We start from the raw sequence: 19,373 nt of genomic DNA, 5'->3' as shown, positions 1-19,373 counted from the left end.
AACTTATGCCCTCATATATTTTACTTTAATCCCACCACTATACGACTTCTAGTGGGTTAGTCAGGCTTTTATGTGATAAGAAAATATGTATTTCTTTTTAAAAAAAGTGCATATATAATAAGACACTTTTTTACTGTAAAATTATAGTCTATTTTTGCACGTAGAATGTACTTTTCTAAACTATTTACTTTTAAAAAATTTCAAAAATAACTATTAGTACAAACCCTAATTGTTTGTAAGTTTATTTTAAGTGGAAAAAGTAACAACTGCCGGCTCCTGTTGTGGTGCCAAAATCAGAATCACATAGGAAACTAATCGATTTATTTAGAATTCAAAACACACACAAGGTAAGACTTGAGAATATAAAGGTTAAACATTAATAAATAAAAACATAAAATCGTCTATTTAGAAGTATAGTATAGCCACCTTCGTATTATAATTTGAAAAAAAAGTACGGAAGGCAATGATTAACAAAAGTGCGAGAGAATTTACAGAAAAATAATGAATAAAGAATATTCAAATTTAAACCCTACTCATACATTTATTAGTATATGAAAAATATTAGGTTAGCATCTAGCTCTCTACTGCTATTAATAACAAGGAAGACAATAAGTTAGTTTAATTCGAAATAGAGTTTTTAACACCTCAAATCTAGTTAACTGCCGTCAAAATTAAACCCTGTACCGTACAAAATAAGATGAAAGCACGTAGCCAAATAAAAGAGAGGGATTTCGTTAAAGTCATTAATTTAGTTCAAAATTTGTTAAAGCTAATTATAATGAGGCACCAAATAAGTATTTTAAATAATAATTCTATGAATAATTTGGTCCCCCCTCCCGCTAAACTTTACATTTAAAAATTGTTCAATAACGCGATTACCCAAAATGTAATCCCACTTTAACCCAGGCATAATCATCATTATCAATCCTATTGGTCCTTTAATTGTGGAATGAAAAGACAATAACCACCCTACACAATACACAAAATCACCCCTTCCAAAGCAAAGGTAAATGGACCATATAGTAACTTCACAAGCAGTTAAACTCCACAGTCAAGTAAACTAACATAATTTAACATCAAAAGAAAGTTAACCAGTCCTAAAACCCGCACTTGATTAACCCAATAAACAAAGCGCTCTCTCAAAGCAGGTGTTACATACCAAAAATTATTAACACAAACAAACAATTTGATACTTAAATCTCTTAATCAAGATTTAAAATTTAATTTCTAACTTAAACATAACATAAAATCAGAACGGAAAATATTACTCTACTCGAAAATGAACCAACCTTACCGAAGAAAATTAACTAATAAGTGTACGACCTAACTACACCAAAAAAGTATGTGTTACTAACTATTACTACATGGAAGGTGGTGACATTCAAAAAAATATTTGTCCCTTTCGATAGAGTACGAGACACGCCTCCGAGTCCAACTCATTTGACAATGACGCACTGAGTCACGACCGAGCCTATTCCGTAGCAGCAAGAAAGTCAAACGATAACGACGTCTTAAAACTCAACGACGACACCAACACTTGATTCGTTTTCGTCCTCTCTAATAATAACAGCAAGTAGTAGTAGTATCAAACAAACACAAAACAGTAATACCCGCCATATTTACTGCGTAAGCACGAGTGTTAGTGAGTGAGTGTGTTGCAATTGCGATTGTAAGAAGCTCCATAAAAATGCCAGAGTTAGGGTTTCAGGAACGAAGGTCCTGGAGGCGGAGAGGCGGCGACACCAGCCCCGACTCCGTCATCTTCACTCTCGAATCCAACTTGAGCCTCTTCTCCTCCGCCTCCGCCAGCGTCGACCGCTGCTCCTTCGCCTCCGACGCCCACGACCACGACTCCTTAGCCTCTGAAATCTCACTCGTAAGTAAACGCCACAACACTTTACGATTCACCGACATGGCGACATTATTATGTTATAATAGTAGTTGAAAATTGAAATTCTCATAATCGAGTTTCTCGTGGTTTCGAGTTGCAGCATTTGGCAGTGCAGGATCACGACGGCGATTTCGCTCGTAGCGAAAGCTGGAGCGGTCAAGATCCGGATCCGGATCTGAATAAACGACAACAACAACAACAACAACAACGACACGCAGATACAGATTCAGATGCAGTACATAGGAAGCATCGCCGAAATCGTTTCTCTGGAAAAAGAGAGAAAGCGAAAGGTGTGCAACTGTAACGTTTATTATTATTAACATGCACTTGCACTTTGTAGTTTGTTTTGTTTGAAAATCAAAAGAGAAAAAATGAAGTGACTCACTGACTCTGTTGTTTGTTGTTGTACTTTCCGTATCGAAGTTCAAAAGGAAGAGGACAGTGATGGTGGTGACACTGAGGACGGAAATCAACACTTAGAATTTGATTCGGCCAGAAACTCTTTCTCTCTGGCTCTCAAAGGTACCTTACTAGAATTTCAATTCAAGCATTTTTTTTTTTTGGCTTATTTTAATTTTATTTTTCTTTACTTTAATTATTTAATTTTTTTGAGTTGCTTTTTTTTTTTTTTGGTGGCGTTACAGAATGTCAGGATCGGAGATCAAGATCTGAGACGTTATACAAGAAGCACGATCGGCGAAGGCCTGCTTCGTTAGATCTGAACAATGCCATTGGCAATGGCAATGTTTCTTCGCCTCGTTTGGAATTAGGAGCTATGAAGAAGAGCACGCTTTGCACTCGAAGGTCTGGCTCTGGCTGTGGCAATGGCAATTTTCCGAGTCCTGGAACGCCTAATTATCTTCACGCCAGTGTTGCTATGCAAAAGGGTTGGAGTTCGGAGCGAGTTCCTTTGCATACCAGTGCTGCACGCAAGCAGGTTGGTGCGGCTCTGTTGCCTTTCAACAACGGCCGAACGTTGCCGTCCAAATGGGAAGACGCCGAGAGGTGGATTCTTAGTCCTGTTTCCGGTGATGGTGGCACCGGGAGGGCCTCGTTTCCGGCACCGCAGAGGAGGCCAAAGTCGAAGAGTGGGCCTCTTGGCCCCCCTGGAGCTGCTGCCGTTGCGTACTATTCCATGTATTCCCCTGCGGTGCCTTTGTTTGAAAGTGGGAATTCGGGGAGTTTCATGGCAGCTTCTCCGTTTTCTGCTGCTGTTAGTGTCTCAGCTGCTGCCGCTGATGGGTTAACTGCCAGTTCCGGTGGCAGTACTGATCCTTGCATGGCTCGCTCGGTTAGTGTCCATGGTTGCTCTCAGATGCAGAGTCAGTCATCATTGCCGGCCCAAGGTTTTTGTTATATAATATATATCCCTTGTTTGAACCTTGACTTGCTTTGGGTTTTGGAGAATTATGATTTTGTTGATAGTGTGTTTGGTTCCACATTCTTAAGCATTGGACTCACCTTAAGCTCAAAGCTACACAGAGTAGCTTCTATGTTTTTCCATTTTTTGACGTGAAAAATTGCCCTTATCTGTGTTTGCAAAGCTGATCCAAATATGCTGTAATTTGTCAGTCAAGTTGTGCCTGAGAATTATCATGGTCTATGTATGCGTGTTTGATACTAGGAGATCATGTGTTTCAAGGTGACTCTATAGGACTAAACCAGTTTTAATTTTCTGTTTTTTAGTTAATCTGCTATCTTTTGTGAACTCCTCGTACTTGCTGCAAGATTCTGTATTGCTTGCTGTTGGGAGGTGGTGTGAATGGGACAGTTTCTGTTGACAACACTAATGATGTGTGTTAATAGTTGACAATTGTATGCGTAATGATGAGATGATTGTCTTATGTAATTTTGAAACTATACTTTTGTGCTTATGATGTGTAATTTTTTATGTTGGTTCCAACTTATAGGGGAGAAGTTTGATGGTTTCAAAGATGCAGGCACCAATGTATCTCCTGCTCTTTCAAGGAGGGACATGGCCACCCAGATGAGCCCAGAGGGTAGCTCATGCTCCTCTCCCAGTTTGAGGCCTTCTTTATCTGCCTCCACTCCATCTTCCTTTCCTCTCTCAGAGTTCAAGAGTTTGCCTTTCTCTAAAATGGATATCAGGGATGTGCCGGTAGATGAACGTGTAACCATGACAAGGTGGTCCAAGAAACACAGGGCCCTTTTTTCTGGCAGAGGCTCAGAAAATGGTGACAACTGGAAAATTAAGGAATCAAGCTGTCGATCTTCATTTTGGGACATTTCTGGAGGGTCAAAGACTGTTTCAAAGTATGTCTTCTTTAGTATCGTATCAATTTCATTCATTTAAATAAAGAAAAATGATTCAGGACAATTTTAAACTGAAACTAATGATCATAAAAAGAATTTGCTATTAAGCAAGCAGTGAGATTTTCCCTTTACAGTCGACCATTTTTCACTCTGCTCCTGTCCAAATGCTACGTGTGTTACCTAGAAATTATAGTTCATGATGGTACCACAACAGTTGCAGTTTGTGGAATTTATGGTGATTGATTTGCTAAATTAGCTATCTTACTGGCATTGGAATTATTTGATTAAAATGGTGTTCTGGAGTTGTCAATAACCTCTCTTTATCACCCTTCCAAATGTAACAAAAACTGACCATCTGTATCCAATTCAAACCAGAAAACATATAATGTGAAGTATTTGATCTAACAATTTTATCCCTGACCAAACCTCAGAATTTACTATATAAGAAATCTTTGCGTAAACTTTACATTGTTTCTGAAATTCCAGCATTTTTACATATCCAGGTCCAAAAGGGAGGAAGCCAAGATCAATTCATGGGAGAACTTACAAAAGGCCAAAGCTGAGGCCGCAATACGAAAACTAGAGGTTAATTCCTCATGTTTTCTTTCTTGGGAGAATTTTAACAGGATATTCCTTACAAATATTCATTAATTAGTTATTATAAAAGAAAAATAGCCATTGAAGTGATTTTATGTATGATAATTTATTGGCTTAAATTAATAATCAAGTTGTTAACTTGTTATTTCTCCTTCATGGTAAATATTTCTATTATAAAAAGAAACTTCCTTATTTTCTTTAATTTCTGGTATTTAATTATTTCCTTCTTATTGGTTATCCTCTAATAGCTGTATTTCTGCCTAGTGGCTTGCTCTTACTGGGATAGTATAGTATTTCTGACCAGTGATCACACACATCCCTTGTCTTAAAATGATGAACAAGTTATTGACTATGTTGTCGTGAAGGATAGAAGATATTCATTGTTGGCTGTCTGATAGGATTAGGATGTCTTAAAGAAAGCTTCTTCTCGCATGTTGTGTCAGAAAGAAAGTCTTTTTTTCCGCTATACACTAATCAAGCATTATGTGGATTTTTGTTAATTCATTTCACTGCATGCATGCATTAAGGATTCTTTTCTATTTGAGGCACAAATATTATTACTAAAATTAAAGCAGAAAAGGGAGAAGAGTTAGAGAGGAAGGACAAAATAGATCATGATCTCATTATTTTTTCTATTTCAGATGAAGTTGGAAAAGAAGCGAGCATCATCTATGGATAAGATTATGACCAAACTGAGATTGGCTCAGAAAAAAGCTCAGGAAATGAGAAGTTCAACTTTAGCCAACCAGCCCCATCAAGTTCCCAGAACTCCGCACAAGGCTATATTATTTAGTAGAGCCAGTCAGATGGGTTCTTTAAGTGGTTGTTTCACCTGTCATGCCTTTTAATCTTGAAGCTTGGGTAATTTTTTCTGCAAACCTTGTAGTAGTCAAAAAATAATCTATTCTTCGATTAGTTTGGTATCATTTTGGTTTCAAAAGTCTTAAAGCAACACACTTTTCAATACCAATTGTCTGCATAATTTTTTAATGTGAAAAGTTGTACATTTTTGTCAAATGTACCCGAGTTTTCTGACAAGTGAAAAGGTTTAGTATGCAAGTTATGTAGGAATCATTTTCCAGTATTGACAGATTTTAAAACAGATGTCCGCTTTGGTTTCCTTCTTTTATGAGTAATATTGTATCCTCCTACAAATGTTTCTACTACCTTATAAAAAAAGTGTTAAATGAAAAAGTAAATGCATTTAATCTCTTGAAAATATAAAGCACATTGAATACTTACCATACAAGGGAATTAGGAAGAGTAGGAGGAGGATATAGAATTATTCTTCTTTTATATTTAAGCCCCTGCTTCCCCTAGAGTTTTGATAGGCTCAGGTTAACTATTCACTTATCTACTTACTGTGGAAATTTGCACTAATTATATCCTTGTTCATTCTTATTTATGCTGATAAAAGGTTGTTATTTGCCTTACCAGGTTTCATAATTCAGAAAGATTTAAACGTGCCCCATGTTAATGAATGAAAGGTGGATAAAAGTGAGAGCAGCTTACTAAGTTGACACTATATTGGTGTCATCGCGGTTTTGCAATGCATGAAATAGCGGCACCTTCTAAAGGTATCCGATAAAATCTAAAGCCCCTTGTGCCCTCACCCTTGGGAGTTTGGATTCAATGATAAATAATATGTGTATGTACGTAGGCCAAACTTTAGAAATAAGCTTCATTTTTATTTTATTTTATTGTATTTTTTTCCTCTCCTCAACAGTTTGCTGTTCAGATGTAATATGTTATCTATCTATAGTAGAACGATAAATTAACCACAAATCTGCAATTTAGTTTTTCCTTCACAAAATCACGCTCAGTTCAGTTCGTTGTCTGATTTATGTTTGTTTCTTATTTCCTATCTTTTGCTAATTTTGCCTCGGTGATTCAAATTTTCAAGTCAATATGCTACTATGCCAGTCTATTGTGTTTGCACGAGAGAATGAAGAGGATTAGTGGACTTGGGACTTGGGAATTGGCTATTGCAATTATTTGTCTTAAGATATTTTGAATTCTATCTAAATCTGAGTTTACCACAATTAGCAAAACACATTGTTCGATGAACATTCTAATATCAGAAAGAATAAAAGAAAAGAGCACAAGAATATAATTGTGATTGTGTATAATTATTATTAATTATTTGTTGGTTATGCAAGCGATGATATCAGTCAGCCTTGGAATCTTGTGAGTTTTGAAGCTCCTGAGAATCGTTTAAGGATCCTAATCTAGTAACATTGACGTAATCTGTAGGAAGGTGAGCTGGTAGTCCTGGAATTATCAATCCAACAAGTCTGAACATCGTCATGAACCAATTCTGTATATAGCCTCTACCTTCTATGAATGGGATAAGAAATCCTCTAATAAGCTCCCAAACTGCGTTTAGGATCTTGGGTATGACCCAGAACAAAGAGAAATAATTCTTGTTTGGCTCTTCTTCTAGAACCTGGATTGCAGTACATAAATAAGTATCAGTCAGAGTATATCTGCTATTTGGGTAAGCTTATTTCTAGAAAAAATAAAACAAAATGAGTTTTTCTATAAGTTCAAATTAACAGGTTAATTTGTAGAAACTCTTTTATTGTTTAGGAAAGTAATACGAAAGTTAAACTAATTTTAGCTTATAGAAAAATTCTCATATATTTTTTTTCTCCTAATGTTTTGGATAAGTATACCCAAAGAGATCCTTAATATAGTCGAGCAAAACGAAAACACAAATATGAAATCATACACTGTTTTCACATTCCATACCTGCCCATGGTACAAGCTGTTGAAGTAGAGGCAAGCACCAAAGTGCTTAAAGAAGAGAGTTTTGTCATCATAAGGGACCCTAGGCACCACATCATTGCAGTAAACATACCTCATATACCTCACATCATACTTTCTCAACTTGTCCTTTATGAACTCCCCAAACCGAGAGTCCCCAACTCGTGGCTGCCCAAATGTATAAACCCCTTCTAACTTGTTCAACAACCATTCCTCCTCATGCAGTGTGAGCACTGCAGCAAACAAAATTGCCAAGGCTCCTCCTAAGCTGTGCCCTGTCAATATGAATTTTGCATCTTCTTTTGCCTCCAACATGACTCTCAGTTTCTCTCTGATTGTATAGTATGCATAAAGATGATGAGGCTCACCACTTGTGCTGCTTTGATCAATTATCTCTTTGGGCCATCCAGTGTTCTTTTGAAGACCTAAGGCTTTCATGAACCCACCATGAATCCTACCCACGTTGGGCAACTCATACCAGGAGATGTCCACGTCTGTTCTCCATTGGTCCGCATCAAATGGCTCTGTGCCTCTGAATGCAACCACAATCAAGTTGGGTTCGGACTTGGTGTCTTGCACTATGATTGCTCGTGTGGACCAGAGCTCTTGGTAATCTGCATGCCATCATTTGGATTGTCAAAAATGGATCAATCACATTGGAGCAAAAGATAAACATGTAAAATGGAGCATCTAGGGTAAAATATGATTTTAGTTAACCTACTTTTAGTAAAAATTGATATTAATCTTATACTTTAATTTTGATCAATTTAGTTTCTAAATTTTACAAAAAAAGAAAATAATGATTCTAGTCTAGGGATGAATTTAGGGGGGCCAAGTAGGGGCATTGTCTCCCTTCTCTTCCCTCAAGATCCTTGATCCTTTATATACATGAGGAGAAAAGTAAAAATAAATTAATATTACTAAAGAAAAATTAGTAAGAAAAATAGAATATTGAGTTAATGTTTGTTTGATTTTCTTTTAGAAGTATATTTTATCTTTTGTTTTACACATAAATTTAATAATAAATATTATGTGGAACTTTTTTTATCAAATAATTATTTATTAAAAGTTAAATAATTAAATAATTGTGTAAAAAAATTCGGACCCTCCTTTTAATGTATGTATGGATCTGTCCCTCCCCGTTTTAGTCTATGAAAACATATTTTATCCGAGAATCTAACCAAGTACTTATCTCTATAAAGAGGGGACAAATAATGTAAAAATAAACAATGAAATTTTAATCGTTGTGATGAAAACTTTTTTTTATTTTTTTGTGTGTTTGTGCATATTTCTTTGTTTTACAGAGCTTACTTAATATACTAAACATGTCACATGTATAGTGGTATTAAATAAAAGAAAAAAGTCAGACATGTCTAGGCTAGGGCTATGTGCAACCAATTTTATAATTATTCTTTTTTTTTCTTTAATATAGATTCCAATTCTCAATTTGAAAGATGTTTTTAAATATTTTGTGGGTATCTTAAGTATAAGCTAGCTGGCATAATATGCATTGATCTTTCATATTCACATCCCGAAAATTTGCTGGCCATTTCATTTATATATGGCCATCAGTGTGATTATAATTTTAAAGAAGCAACTGATCGAAAAATATTTTTAAAGAAGCAGGCTGTTTCAGCATTTTAGATTGACGATGAAAAATAATAATAGAAAAGGCACTGTTTTTTAACAAACTATCACAAACTTGATTATTTTGTTAAAAAAAAAAGAATCACAAACTTGATTAAGAGATCTTCCCAATTTCTCTCTTATAGATGTTTTTCTTTACTAAAGCTTGATTAGCAAATGGAATTCCTTCGTAAGTATAGATCAGGGCAATTAATTAAAGCCAAGCATTTTTCTACGGTCGTCTTGTTGATCATCAATCATCATTCATAATTTCATATATATGATTTCAAAATCATTTTTTTAGCAAAATCCTAGCCAAAAGGGTACACTCGTATTCAGGATGATATAAATTCAACTTTTTTTTATTTCATAGAAAAAGTATTTTTTTTAAGAATTTATAGAAAAGGTGGATTATTTTTTTAAAGATTGATTTCAATCCTGATTCAAAAGTTGCAACTTGTAAGAGAAATTTGTAATTAACTCCAAATTATTGCTTTGCAACCATCGCCATTCGCCACCTATTTATACTAGGTAATAGTGGTGGAAGCATCTTCCTTAAAGACACAAGACAAAATGAATTCAAAAGCAAGCAAACAAATTAAACGAAAAAAACACATGCCAATATGCAATCTAAAATTCTACGGTAGGGCAAAGAATTTGGAAGCATGCCATTATAAACCAAAGGTTAGGTCGGAAGCAAAATGTGACTTGTCGTTCATTGGTCAATGGAGGGCGGGTTCCATGAAATTAACTGTGTTCCGGAGTAAACATTTTCCCATTGCTTCTTTTTTTCTTCTTCTTAATAATGTTATTATTTACGTTTAAATTTGAACGAATCAAATTCAAATTCCATGCAATTAAGAGTCTGGATTTAACTTATAGGGGAAAAAAAGTTGTTCACGCTTGACGTACATTTGAACGAATCAAAGTTAAATTAAAGTTTGATCTTGAATTGAATAAAATTTTGTTTATTAGCTTATATATATATATATATATATATATATATATATATATATATATATATATATATACAACATATATTTTCTTGTTAAAAAGTAAGAAATGATAATAATGATATATTTAAATTTTTGTGATGTTAATCTATTTAAAAAGAAGACTCAAACACAAATTAATTGTGGACTATTAATTAAATTTGTGTTTTATTCATTTAAGAAATTGAGCCTAACTTTAAGTTCAAGCTCATTTATATAACTAAATAAATGAATTTAAAAAACTATGAACTAAGCTAGAATAATTGACGGATAATTCAACTAATATGTAATAGAGGAATCGACATGCGAATATTTTATGCAATAAATGTGCTTCCTGTTCTTCATATATATATATATATATATATTTGGGCGAATCTTCCTGTTCTTCATATGATTGAGATGCCATGCACTACGATATTATTAGTTTAATTTTTGATCAGGAAACCAGATTAATTAGCAAAACATATTACTAGCCACAGTACTGAAATGATGTTTTATCTATCTGTAAATTTTCGTATCTTCTAAGCAAAATTTACAAAGGATGCTTCTTAATTACGTACCGTTCCAGAAGCTGTGTGACCCCAAGAAATCCATCTGCAATCATATCATAAAAGAAAAAAGAAAAACAAAAAAAATGTAAACCCTAGTCAGATATCAAAATCACCTAAACAGAAAAAAAAAAATGTTACTAGTACTACAATATTTACGCTAATATATTAAACTATTTTTTTTATTAGGTACGCTAAATCGCTAATTAACCATGAGCACTTTCATCATCTAGCAAACCAATGCATATATACATATTATAGAAGGACTTACATCCCAATGATTTCGCACTGCGTTACTAACGAATTCTTCATTCTCATACGCTAATTTTGAAGCCATCATTGAGAGGAACCCTTTGTATTTAGTATCCTTCTCCTTAATGCTTTTGTCTAAGTCAACTCGTGTGTCACTGTAGCCCACCACGGATAAGAATGTCGCCGATGATCTTTCCGGTGTTATCATCTTTCCTGCACCACAAATCATAATATTATTTCTCACATGCATGCAAAGACTTAACATTTAACAAAATTACTTTTGAAAATAACTTATGATATATGTTCATATATAAAATGTTTTCAACTTATAAAGTATTTATGATAACTTATGAAAGCGATTTACATCTTATATGAAAATATAATTTAATTATATATAATTTTCTCTTTGATTATAGAAACAACTTATATAAATATAAATATGGTAAACTTGTTTAACAAACTTTAATTTAAGTTATTCAATGGACGTCGCGTAGCAATACACACATGAGCCTGTGAGAAAAGATACATGCAAGTTTAATTTTTGCTGAATATTTTCGTGGAAAAGAATAAAGAATTTTCAATTGTGATTAAACTCTGAACCAAATATTAGTTATATATATAATTAGTTCAAAGAATTGAAACATACGAGATAACTCATAGATAAATGGTGAGAAAAGAAATGATTGAATGAATTACCTGTTAGAATGTTGAACAAGAGTCTTATTAAGCCTCCATTGCTTGATAAACGATTGAGCCACAACTCCAACGTGTCCCCAACGTTCTTCAATGAGTTTCTTGATGCAACGAGGACCTTCTGCGCGACAATGGAAATGAAGAGGAGCCATCTTTGTCGAAATTCTCTGGCCTCAATCTCTTCTGGGCATTCGATGAATCTTCTGTTTTTCAAGTTGGAAGAGAACAAGAGGCGTCCAAGATCAACAGCACTCGCCTCTTGTGGCTTCAGCAGCAGGTAATTCAAACCAAATAGTTCTTCGGAGGAGGAAGCCATTGCTTTAAGAAATAGATTTGCCAAGTGAAAAAGCGAGATAGTTTCAAATTATTGCGTCAACTATTTCTCAGACAGAAACTTATAGGACATGGAGCTCTCACATTTATAATTAAGTATGTGTATAGACATAAAAGATATAATTAAGCATTCAAATAGGTCATATGGAATAAAAAATATTTATTATGTGTGTCTTTGGATCCTCCATAAAAATTAATTACTTCTTGTGAAATAACTTTGTACTAATATCACAATAAAAAAATATAATTAGGATTCAATATAGAGTGGCTTGCGAAGAAACAGGTTTTATATAATAATTAATTAATGAGTTGATTTCTGGTGTTTAGCCCTTAATTGATCATCCTTACAGCGGATTTTCCTAGCTGTTTCTTTCATTTGTTCTTTGCTGGTCAATGGAGGCTTTATACCACGTAATAATGTGCATATATATTTTTACTTTTACAAATTCTAATTAAAATTCTAGCTAAATGTGCGGTTGTCACAAGTCGTAAACTAGTTGCTGAGTTACAATGACACTCTTTGATTTAATGGATGGTTAAGTTTGTAAGATTTTCTCCAAAATTAAGATACTGCAGGAAAATGTGACACCCGCGTGGCATATATCTTTACCTTTTCTGAGAAAAATAAAGTTGCGTGTGTATCATCTCAAAGGTTGCTTGCACACTGTTAGTTGAGGTTTTATTTTTATCTTTTTTTCTTAAAAAAGTTTCACCCAAATCTTTGAGGTTTTCTTTGAATTTTTCTTATAAGAAAAAACTTGCAGACAAGTCATTGGTATTGACCCCGAGGTTAGGGGATCTTAAAGAATGAATTTTTTAATCAATCAGAATGAATCTAATCTAATAATATAAAAATTTACCAATGATATAAAAGCTTTGGAGTCCATGAGGTGAAGCATTGTTGCTTCTCAAGATTTTTTAAATATACGTGTCAACTAAATAGAGATTCGATGACACCTGTCAAAATATGATGCTTAGTAAATTTTTTATTCAGTTACATACCATTATTATAATAATTATGATTATGATTATTACATTAATGACATTTAAATAGTTATATTTGAATTTGAATTTAAAAATTCTATTAAATAATTACTTTAATTATAATAATTATTAATGGAAATTATTTATTTATTCCTTTGATTTCGGGAAAACATAAACCTAATCAATTTAATACTCAAATTAAACATATGTATACTTAGGTTTTTTAAAAATTATATAAATATTTTTATAATTATTTATACTTAATTTATGATATTAAAATTAAATAAATAAATTCATCCAATATTTCTGACAATTTTTTTGATTTTTTTAATACTAATTAGTGTTTTAATAATAGAATTTTAAAATAAATGGTTTCCTTCACTAAATAAACTTTCTCATCATATAAATATGATGTTTTAAATTTATTAGAATAGTTAATGATTAAATTAAAAAAAGAGGAAATTAGTAATATTATTATCCTAAATAAAATATTAATATTATGAACGTTCTTATATAATTATCAATTACAGGTACTAATAATTACTACATAATTTTTATTCCACGAAACTGCAATTATGAGTATTCAATTTTAATTATTCCCGATCAATTAATTATGTGTCAGCTTTGTCCAATTTCAAAATACATATTTTAATTGATTTAAATTATCTTTAAGCCATATTTAAAATCAAATGCAATTACTGCAATCAAATTAATTTTTTGGAATAGGACATGCAATGTTTAAATCAATGGTCCAATTAATGCATACATGATTCTTATTTTTTTTAAAAAGAATATAAATATAATTAGATGCAATACAATAATTAAAATTCTTCAGATCATTATTATAAATACATTTGTTTTACGTGTTTGTTCAATAATTTTTTTTTCTAGACTTTGCACTTTAATTTCTTACTCTCATCCTGCAATTTGCATGGTTGTATGAGAGTCTTGCTCAATGCAATAACATATTTTTATAACACGTCGCTTTATCAGAAGTTGTAGAAAATAAATGCTTTTTCAAATAAAAGAAAGGTTAAAATATAAATTTTATTCCTCTATTTTTTTAAAAAATTCATGCTTTTAGTCTTTTCATTTTTTAATTGAGGTATTTCCTTCTATTTTTAAAAAATTTACGATTTTAGTTTCTCAATTTTTACTTGAGACAATTAATTTCTTACTTTTAAAAAATTCATAATTTTAATTATTATGATCAATTTTAAATATTAATTTATGTATTAATAAATGTTAATTGAAATGTGTTTGTTTATTATCCATATAATGAATAATTTTTTTAAATTATTCAATTGCTAACAAACTTAATTTATTAGAAAATAAAAAATTATATCCTCAACAAGTCTAAAATTGACTAAGGAAATTAAAATTAAAATTTTTCAAAAATAGGAAACAAAAAGGTCTTAATTAAAAAATATAAAGACTAAAATTATGAATTTATAAAAATAGAGATAAAATATCTAATTAAAGAATGAGAAGACTAAGAACATGTATTTAAAAAAAATAGGAAAACAAAAAATTTCATTTTATCCTAAAAGAAATTATATGTAAGATTCTTAAAATAAAATGATTTGATTTAAATATTCATTTATTATGTAATTATAATAATGAATATTAAATTTTATTTATATAATAATTATAAAAATTAGCTATTACAATTATTATTATTATTATTATTATTATTATTATTATTATTATTATTATTATTATTATAATTGTCAATATTGATTATAAAATAATTATAATCAAATCTATACTATAATCAAATTAATTTTTTTAATTTTAAATTAAAATATTGATTAACTAATTGCAATCAATTTTTTTTATATAATTGTAATTATAATTAAATAATTAATTGTTATAAATAATATTGTCTAATTAATGACGGCCAATTCTACTATCCATTGAATTGAAATATATGTCTACGTATTTCTCTCCAAATGATTGAAATCAATTTTTTATAATTAAATTAATTAATTTTTATCAACCATATTTTATAATTAATGAGTGCAAATCATTTTTTATTTTATCTTCTAATTTAACACAATATCACAATCATCTTTGTATTCAGTATCAGTATTTAATACAAAAGCATTAGTATGGTAAATATTTTTGTAAATAATTTAATTTAAAATGAAAATAATTATATTATAATATAATATCAAATTAAATATTTAATGGTCAATTGATATATCAAATTATCCAATAAATAAACTAAATATTGAATTATTGACATTGAACGGTCAATTAATAAATTAAATTATTGAATAAATAAAATATAATAATTTGAAGAAAAAAAAGCATAATTGATATAATTTTTATATATTTCAAATATTATTAATGTTCAACTTCATACACGGGATATAAAATTATTATATTTCCTTAAATACTAACATAATGAATAACGATGATAACAATAAACTATTATATAATGATTTAAATTAATTGACAACATTAATTTATATTCTGATTCAAAATTTGAAATTAAGGTAATTCATATTATTCTTGATTTTAACATTAGAAAATGAGTTATACACGATGTACAAAGTTTTGTACAATCTTCCAATCATAATTTGTTATACATGATAAATTTATTGACTTTTAAAATAATTATTTTAAATAATTTGAATGATGATATGCGATTAAATGACGGTATAAAGTTGTTTTACACCGTCAATGCATAAGTATTAAACTCTTTTAATATTCAAATTATTTCATTTTCAAAATATTCAATTATTATTATAAATGAGTTTAACGGTCATGCATTAACGGTGTATAATATATCGTCATCTAATCATAAATCATCGTTGATCTAACTTTTAAAATAATTAAGTCAACAATATATATATATATATATATATATATATATATATATATATATATATTGAGTTATGATTGGATGACAATATAATTTTTTTTTACACTTTTCGGTATATAATCATTTTTTCTCATTATAAATAAATTTAGTATGTCAATTTCTTTTTCTCATGTGATGTGATTTTCAGGGGTGTATTAGGATTTTAAAATATTATTTTAATATAAAAAAATATTATAAATTTTAATGATTATGTAGGAATATTATAACTTATGAGACTTTTTACAAGACTTTTATGATATTTTGGATTTTAATAAATTTATATCATAAGGATTTAAAAGATTTGAATTTTTTTATAGATTTATAAGATTTGAAAAAATTATGTAAATTTTTAAAAATACATTCAAAATTATAAGAGTTATTGAAAAAAAAATAATAAGAAATGATGAGATTTAGAGAAAAAAAATTAAAATCAAAATATTTTTTTAATCTTTTAATAACTATATTGATTATAGTTTTATGTCCTCGTATACTAATCTTTCTTGCTATAACATCTTCTCATTTTCACTTCTGGATTTAAACAATATATTTAAAATTATACATTGACTTTTTTATTTTTTTAATTACTAAAATTATTAATGATAAATTTAATAACATATTTAAATGAGATGCAATAATAAATATATACTAGAAAAGGAATAGTAAAAGTAAAAAATTAACAAGAGGGTTATTGAGTCTTGAGAATTATGAAATTAAGGGTGACAATCACAAAAAATATTGTATTGAGCATGTTATAGACATAATCATTATAAGAAAAATATAGTTAGTCTCACCACATAAGACAAACAATAATTTAATTTAGAAAATAAAAAAAATGGAGAGAGAGAATATATTTGACATTTTTTTATTCCAAAAAAATAGAAAAAATATATATGACTCATGCATCTTGAAGAATATTAAAGAAAAAAAAGAATATGTGTGATAAAAAAAATCTAGTAACCAATAGAAAAAGAAATAGCAAAATTTCAAGGGTTTGAGTGAGATTATTTACTAAAAAATCTAATGAATGATGAAATTCATAAAAATCTTTCTTAAAAAATATAATTTATCAAATTTTATATATTTTTTAATACCAAAATACTTTTGCTAAGTTATAAAAAATTTTAATGGAATATTATCGAATTTTGATAGTTTTCTTTAAAAAATATTTAAAGTTTTAATTGAATACTATAAGAGTTATTTATATTATTCAAAAATTCTAATTGACTATCACAATTTTATTTTTTTTTTTAAAAATCTTTTAAAATGTTTTAAAATCCTAATCTCCTTAATTTTAATTTTGATTTCATTGCAGAGTTTAAAAGTGTCATCATCTATGTAATCTTTTATTTTCATCTTTAATCTTTTCATGTAATGTGTTCACAGTAGAGTTTAGAGGGTTAATCTTCTTCCACATTTTTTAAAAGAAAAAAAACTTCATTTTACTTTCTATATGTAACTTTTAAATATGTTTGTATTTTAACATTATTTTATAACGTTTTCCATTTCAATAATTAAGATGAAGTAAAGAATTAAAAAAAAATGATGGTGCAACATTCTCTTGCAAATACAATGGTTTAGTGAGTTACTCTCAGCATCCCAGGTCCGCGCGCAACATGTGTTTATGATACTTTAGAATATTTCGAGGATATATACCCGAAAACAAATTTTTTATGCTTTTATTTATTCCCCTGTACCAGAAAAAGACCAATTTGCTACACATGGAATTAATGAAATATGAAATCTGTACCAAAAATAGTAATTAATAATTTTTTATGTCAAATAATTCTTTCGATTTTGGTTCATAATTCCTAATTCAAAATTGAAAAATTTTAAATTTTGAAAATTTAGTATATTTTTATAGCATTGTCCGAAATTTATTTCATGCACGCTATGCATACTTTGAATTTAGTTTTAATTTAAAAGTATATAAATAAAAATGGCATTTATTTTACAGAAAAATATTTTATTTTCATTTTTTTATTATAACTAAGAACTTTCAAATTACTACCTTACTTACTTATTATATGCTTAATTTTTATGTCTCTCATTTATTGTATTTAAGAATCATAATCTACCAAATATATAATATATTTATGATATATGAAAATTTATGATAAATGAAAGTAATTAATATTTTTTTAATTAAAAATAACTGTAATTACTTGATTTGGAGTTTATAAAATAATTAATAATTTAAAATGTTATATTTTAATTATAACTAATTATTAATGCAAATTTTAAGAAAACATTCATTATTCAAATTTTTTTATATAAATATTTATAAAAATATATATTTAACCCGTCATGCACTCTAGTTGATTAAAATGCACTCAAAATATAATTTTTTTATACTATCATTCAGTATTATATTATTATGTACAGTAAGATCGAATAATTTATAATAATTACTTTAAATCATATTTGAGATGATTTCTCATTAGAATATATGTTTATCAAACAGTTTTAGTTAGATTATTGTTTTTTTAATTAGCTGATTTTTTTTTTATCATAGGAATATCAATAAATAAGTTTTTTTTTAATTTATAACATTCTTTCAGACGTTCTTTCTAATACCATTTTAGTTTTTACCATCTTTTATTTTATTTTTTTTATTCTTAAAATAATTGTTGACTTTACTTTAATTTTTTTATAACGTGGAGTGTTATTATTCTCTTTTGTTATTTTTTTGGATATTATGTATATTACTCTTTTATATATTTTAGTCATTATATTATTTATTTTAGCATTATACTTTAGTGCGTCTAAACTCTAAAATACATTTAAAGGTAAATGCTGTAAGAAAAGAAAACATTTAAAGGTAATTGATGTATTCTATGTATCGCAACCGTAGCATATGACGTGAGTCGAAATATCATACCCAAAGTACTAATTAACTTGCAGTTATCAAATTGTTGTAGATTCTGTTGTCCAGAAATAGTGTAGTGAAAGAGGATTTATCTAATAATGACACTCTTGAGTTAATGGACGATGGTTAAGTTTTTTAAGATTTTTTAACCAAAATTAAGATACTATAAGAGAATCCGACGTCACGTGCCATATATCTTTGCCCATTCCTGGGGGGAAAAGCATCTTTACCAATTTTTAACTTTTCTGAGAAAAACAAATTAAAGTTGCGTGTTTAACATCTCATAATGATCTCATCTCTAAGATTGCTTGCATTGATAGGTGAGGTTTTATTTTTATCTCCTTTTTTTTTTAAAAAAAAAACCCTCGTAGCCTCCGACCCAAATCTGAGGTTGGGTTTTTATCTGCTTTTCTTCTTAAAGAAAAAGTCAACAGCCTAAGGTTGGGGGACTATAAATAAATAAAACACTATATTATAATTATTCAAAGATATAATATAAGATTTAATTAAAATATTTGAAAATATAATATAAGATTAATAGTAGAATGGATTTTTTTTAAAGATAATGATTAAATGTAAAAACATGTGTAATTAAAATATATTTTTTTATAATTGATCTTTATGTAAAAATGTAAGAGATCAAAATGAACTAATAACACACTAAAATTATAATTACTCAGAT

General features: G+C 29.2%; 2 protein-coding genes across 3 annotated transcripts; one reads left to right on the top strand and one right to left on the bottom strand.

Moving 5' to 3' along the window:
• The first annotated feature begins 1,450 nt into the window (after positions 1–1,450).
• On the top strand, positions 1,451–6,571 carry LOC114394188. Of its 2 annotated transcripts, none has more exons than XM_028355827.1 (8): positions 1,451–1,876; positions 1,992–2,181; positions 2,315–2,413; positions 2,536–3,237; positions 3,832–4,165; positions 4,669–4,750; positions 5,404–5,623; positions 6,200–6,571. In XM_028355827.1, the coding sequence occupies exons 1-7, from the start codon at positions 1,688–1,690 to the stop codon at positions 5,608–5,610; spliced, it is 1,803 nt and encodes a 600-aa protein (XP_028211628.1). In that variant the 5' UTR covers positions 1,451–1,687; the 3' UTR covers positions 5,611–5,623; positions 6,200–6,571. The 2 variants fall into 2 exon arrangements, with proteins under 2 accessions (XP_028211628.1, XP_028211626.1); XM_028355825.1 differs by having other exon boundaries at positions 1,456–1,876; positions 3,802–4,165.
• LOC114394189 lies at positions 6,386–12,091 on the bottom strand. Its single transcript, XM_028355828.1, has 5 exons — positions 11,643–12,091; positions 10,966–11,159; positions 10,707–10,740; positions 7,514–8,142; positions 6,386–7,208 (listed from the first exon to the last, which is right to left on the bottom strand). Exons 1-5 carry the CDS (start codon positions 11,953–11,955, stop codon positions 6,930–6,932), a joined length of 1,449 nt encoding a protein of 482 aa, XP_028211629.1. The 5' UTR covers positions 11,956–12,091; the 3' UTR covers positions 6,386–6,929.
• Positions 12,092–19,373: the final 7,282 nt, after the last annotated feature.

This window comes from Glycine soja, chromosome 17 (assembly GCF_004193775.1).
Source record: "Glycine soja cultivar W05 chromosome 17, ASM419377v2, whole genome shotgun sequence".
In the NCBI taxonomy this organism is placed as follows: domain Eukaryota; kingdom Viridiplantae; phylum Streptophyta; class Magnoliopsida; order Fabales; family Fabaceae; genus Glycine; species Glycine soja.
This window is presented reverse-complemented; position numbering and strand designations above follow the sequence as displayed.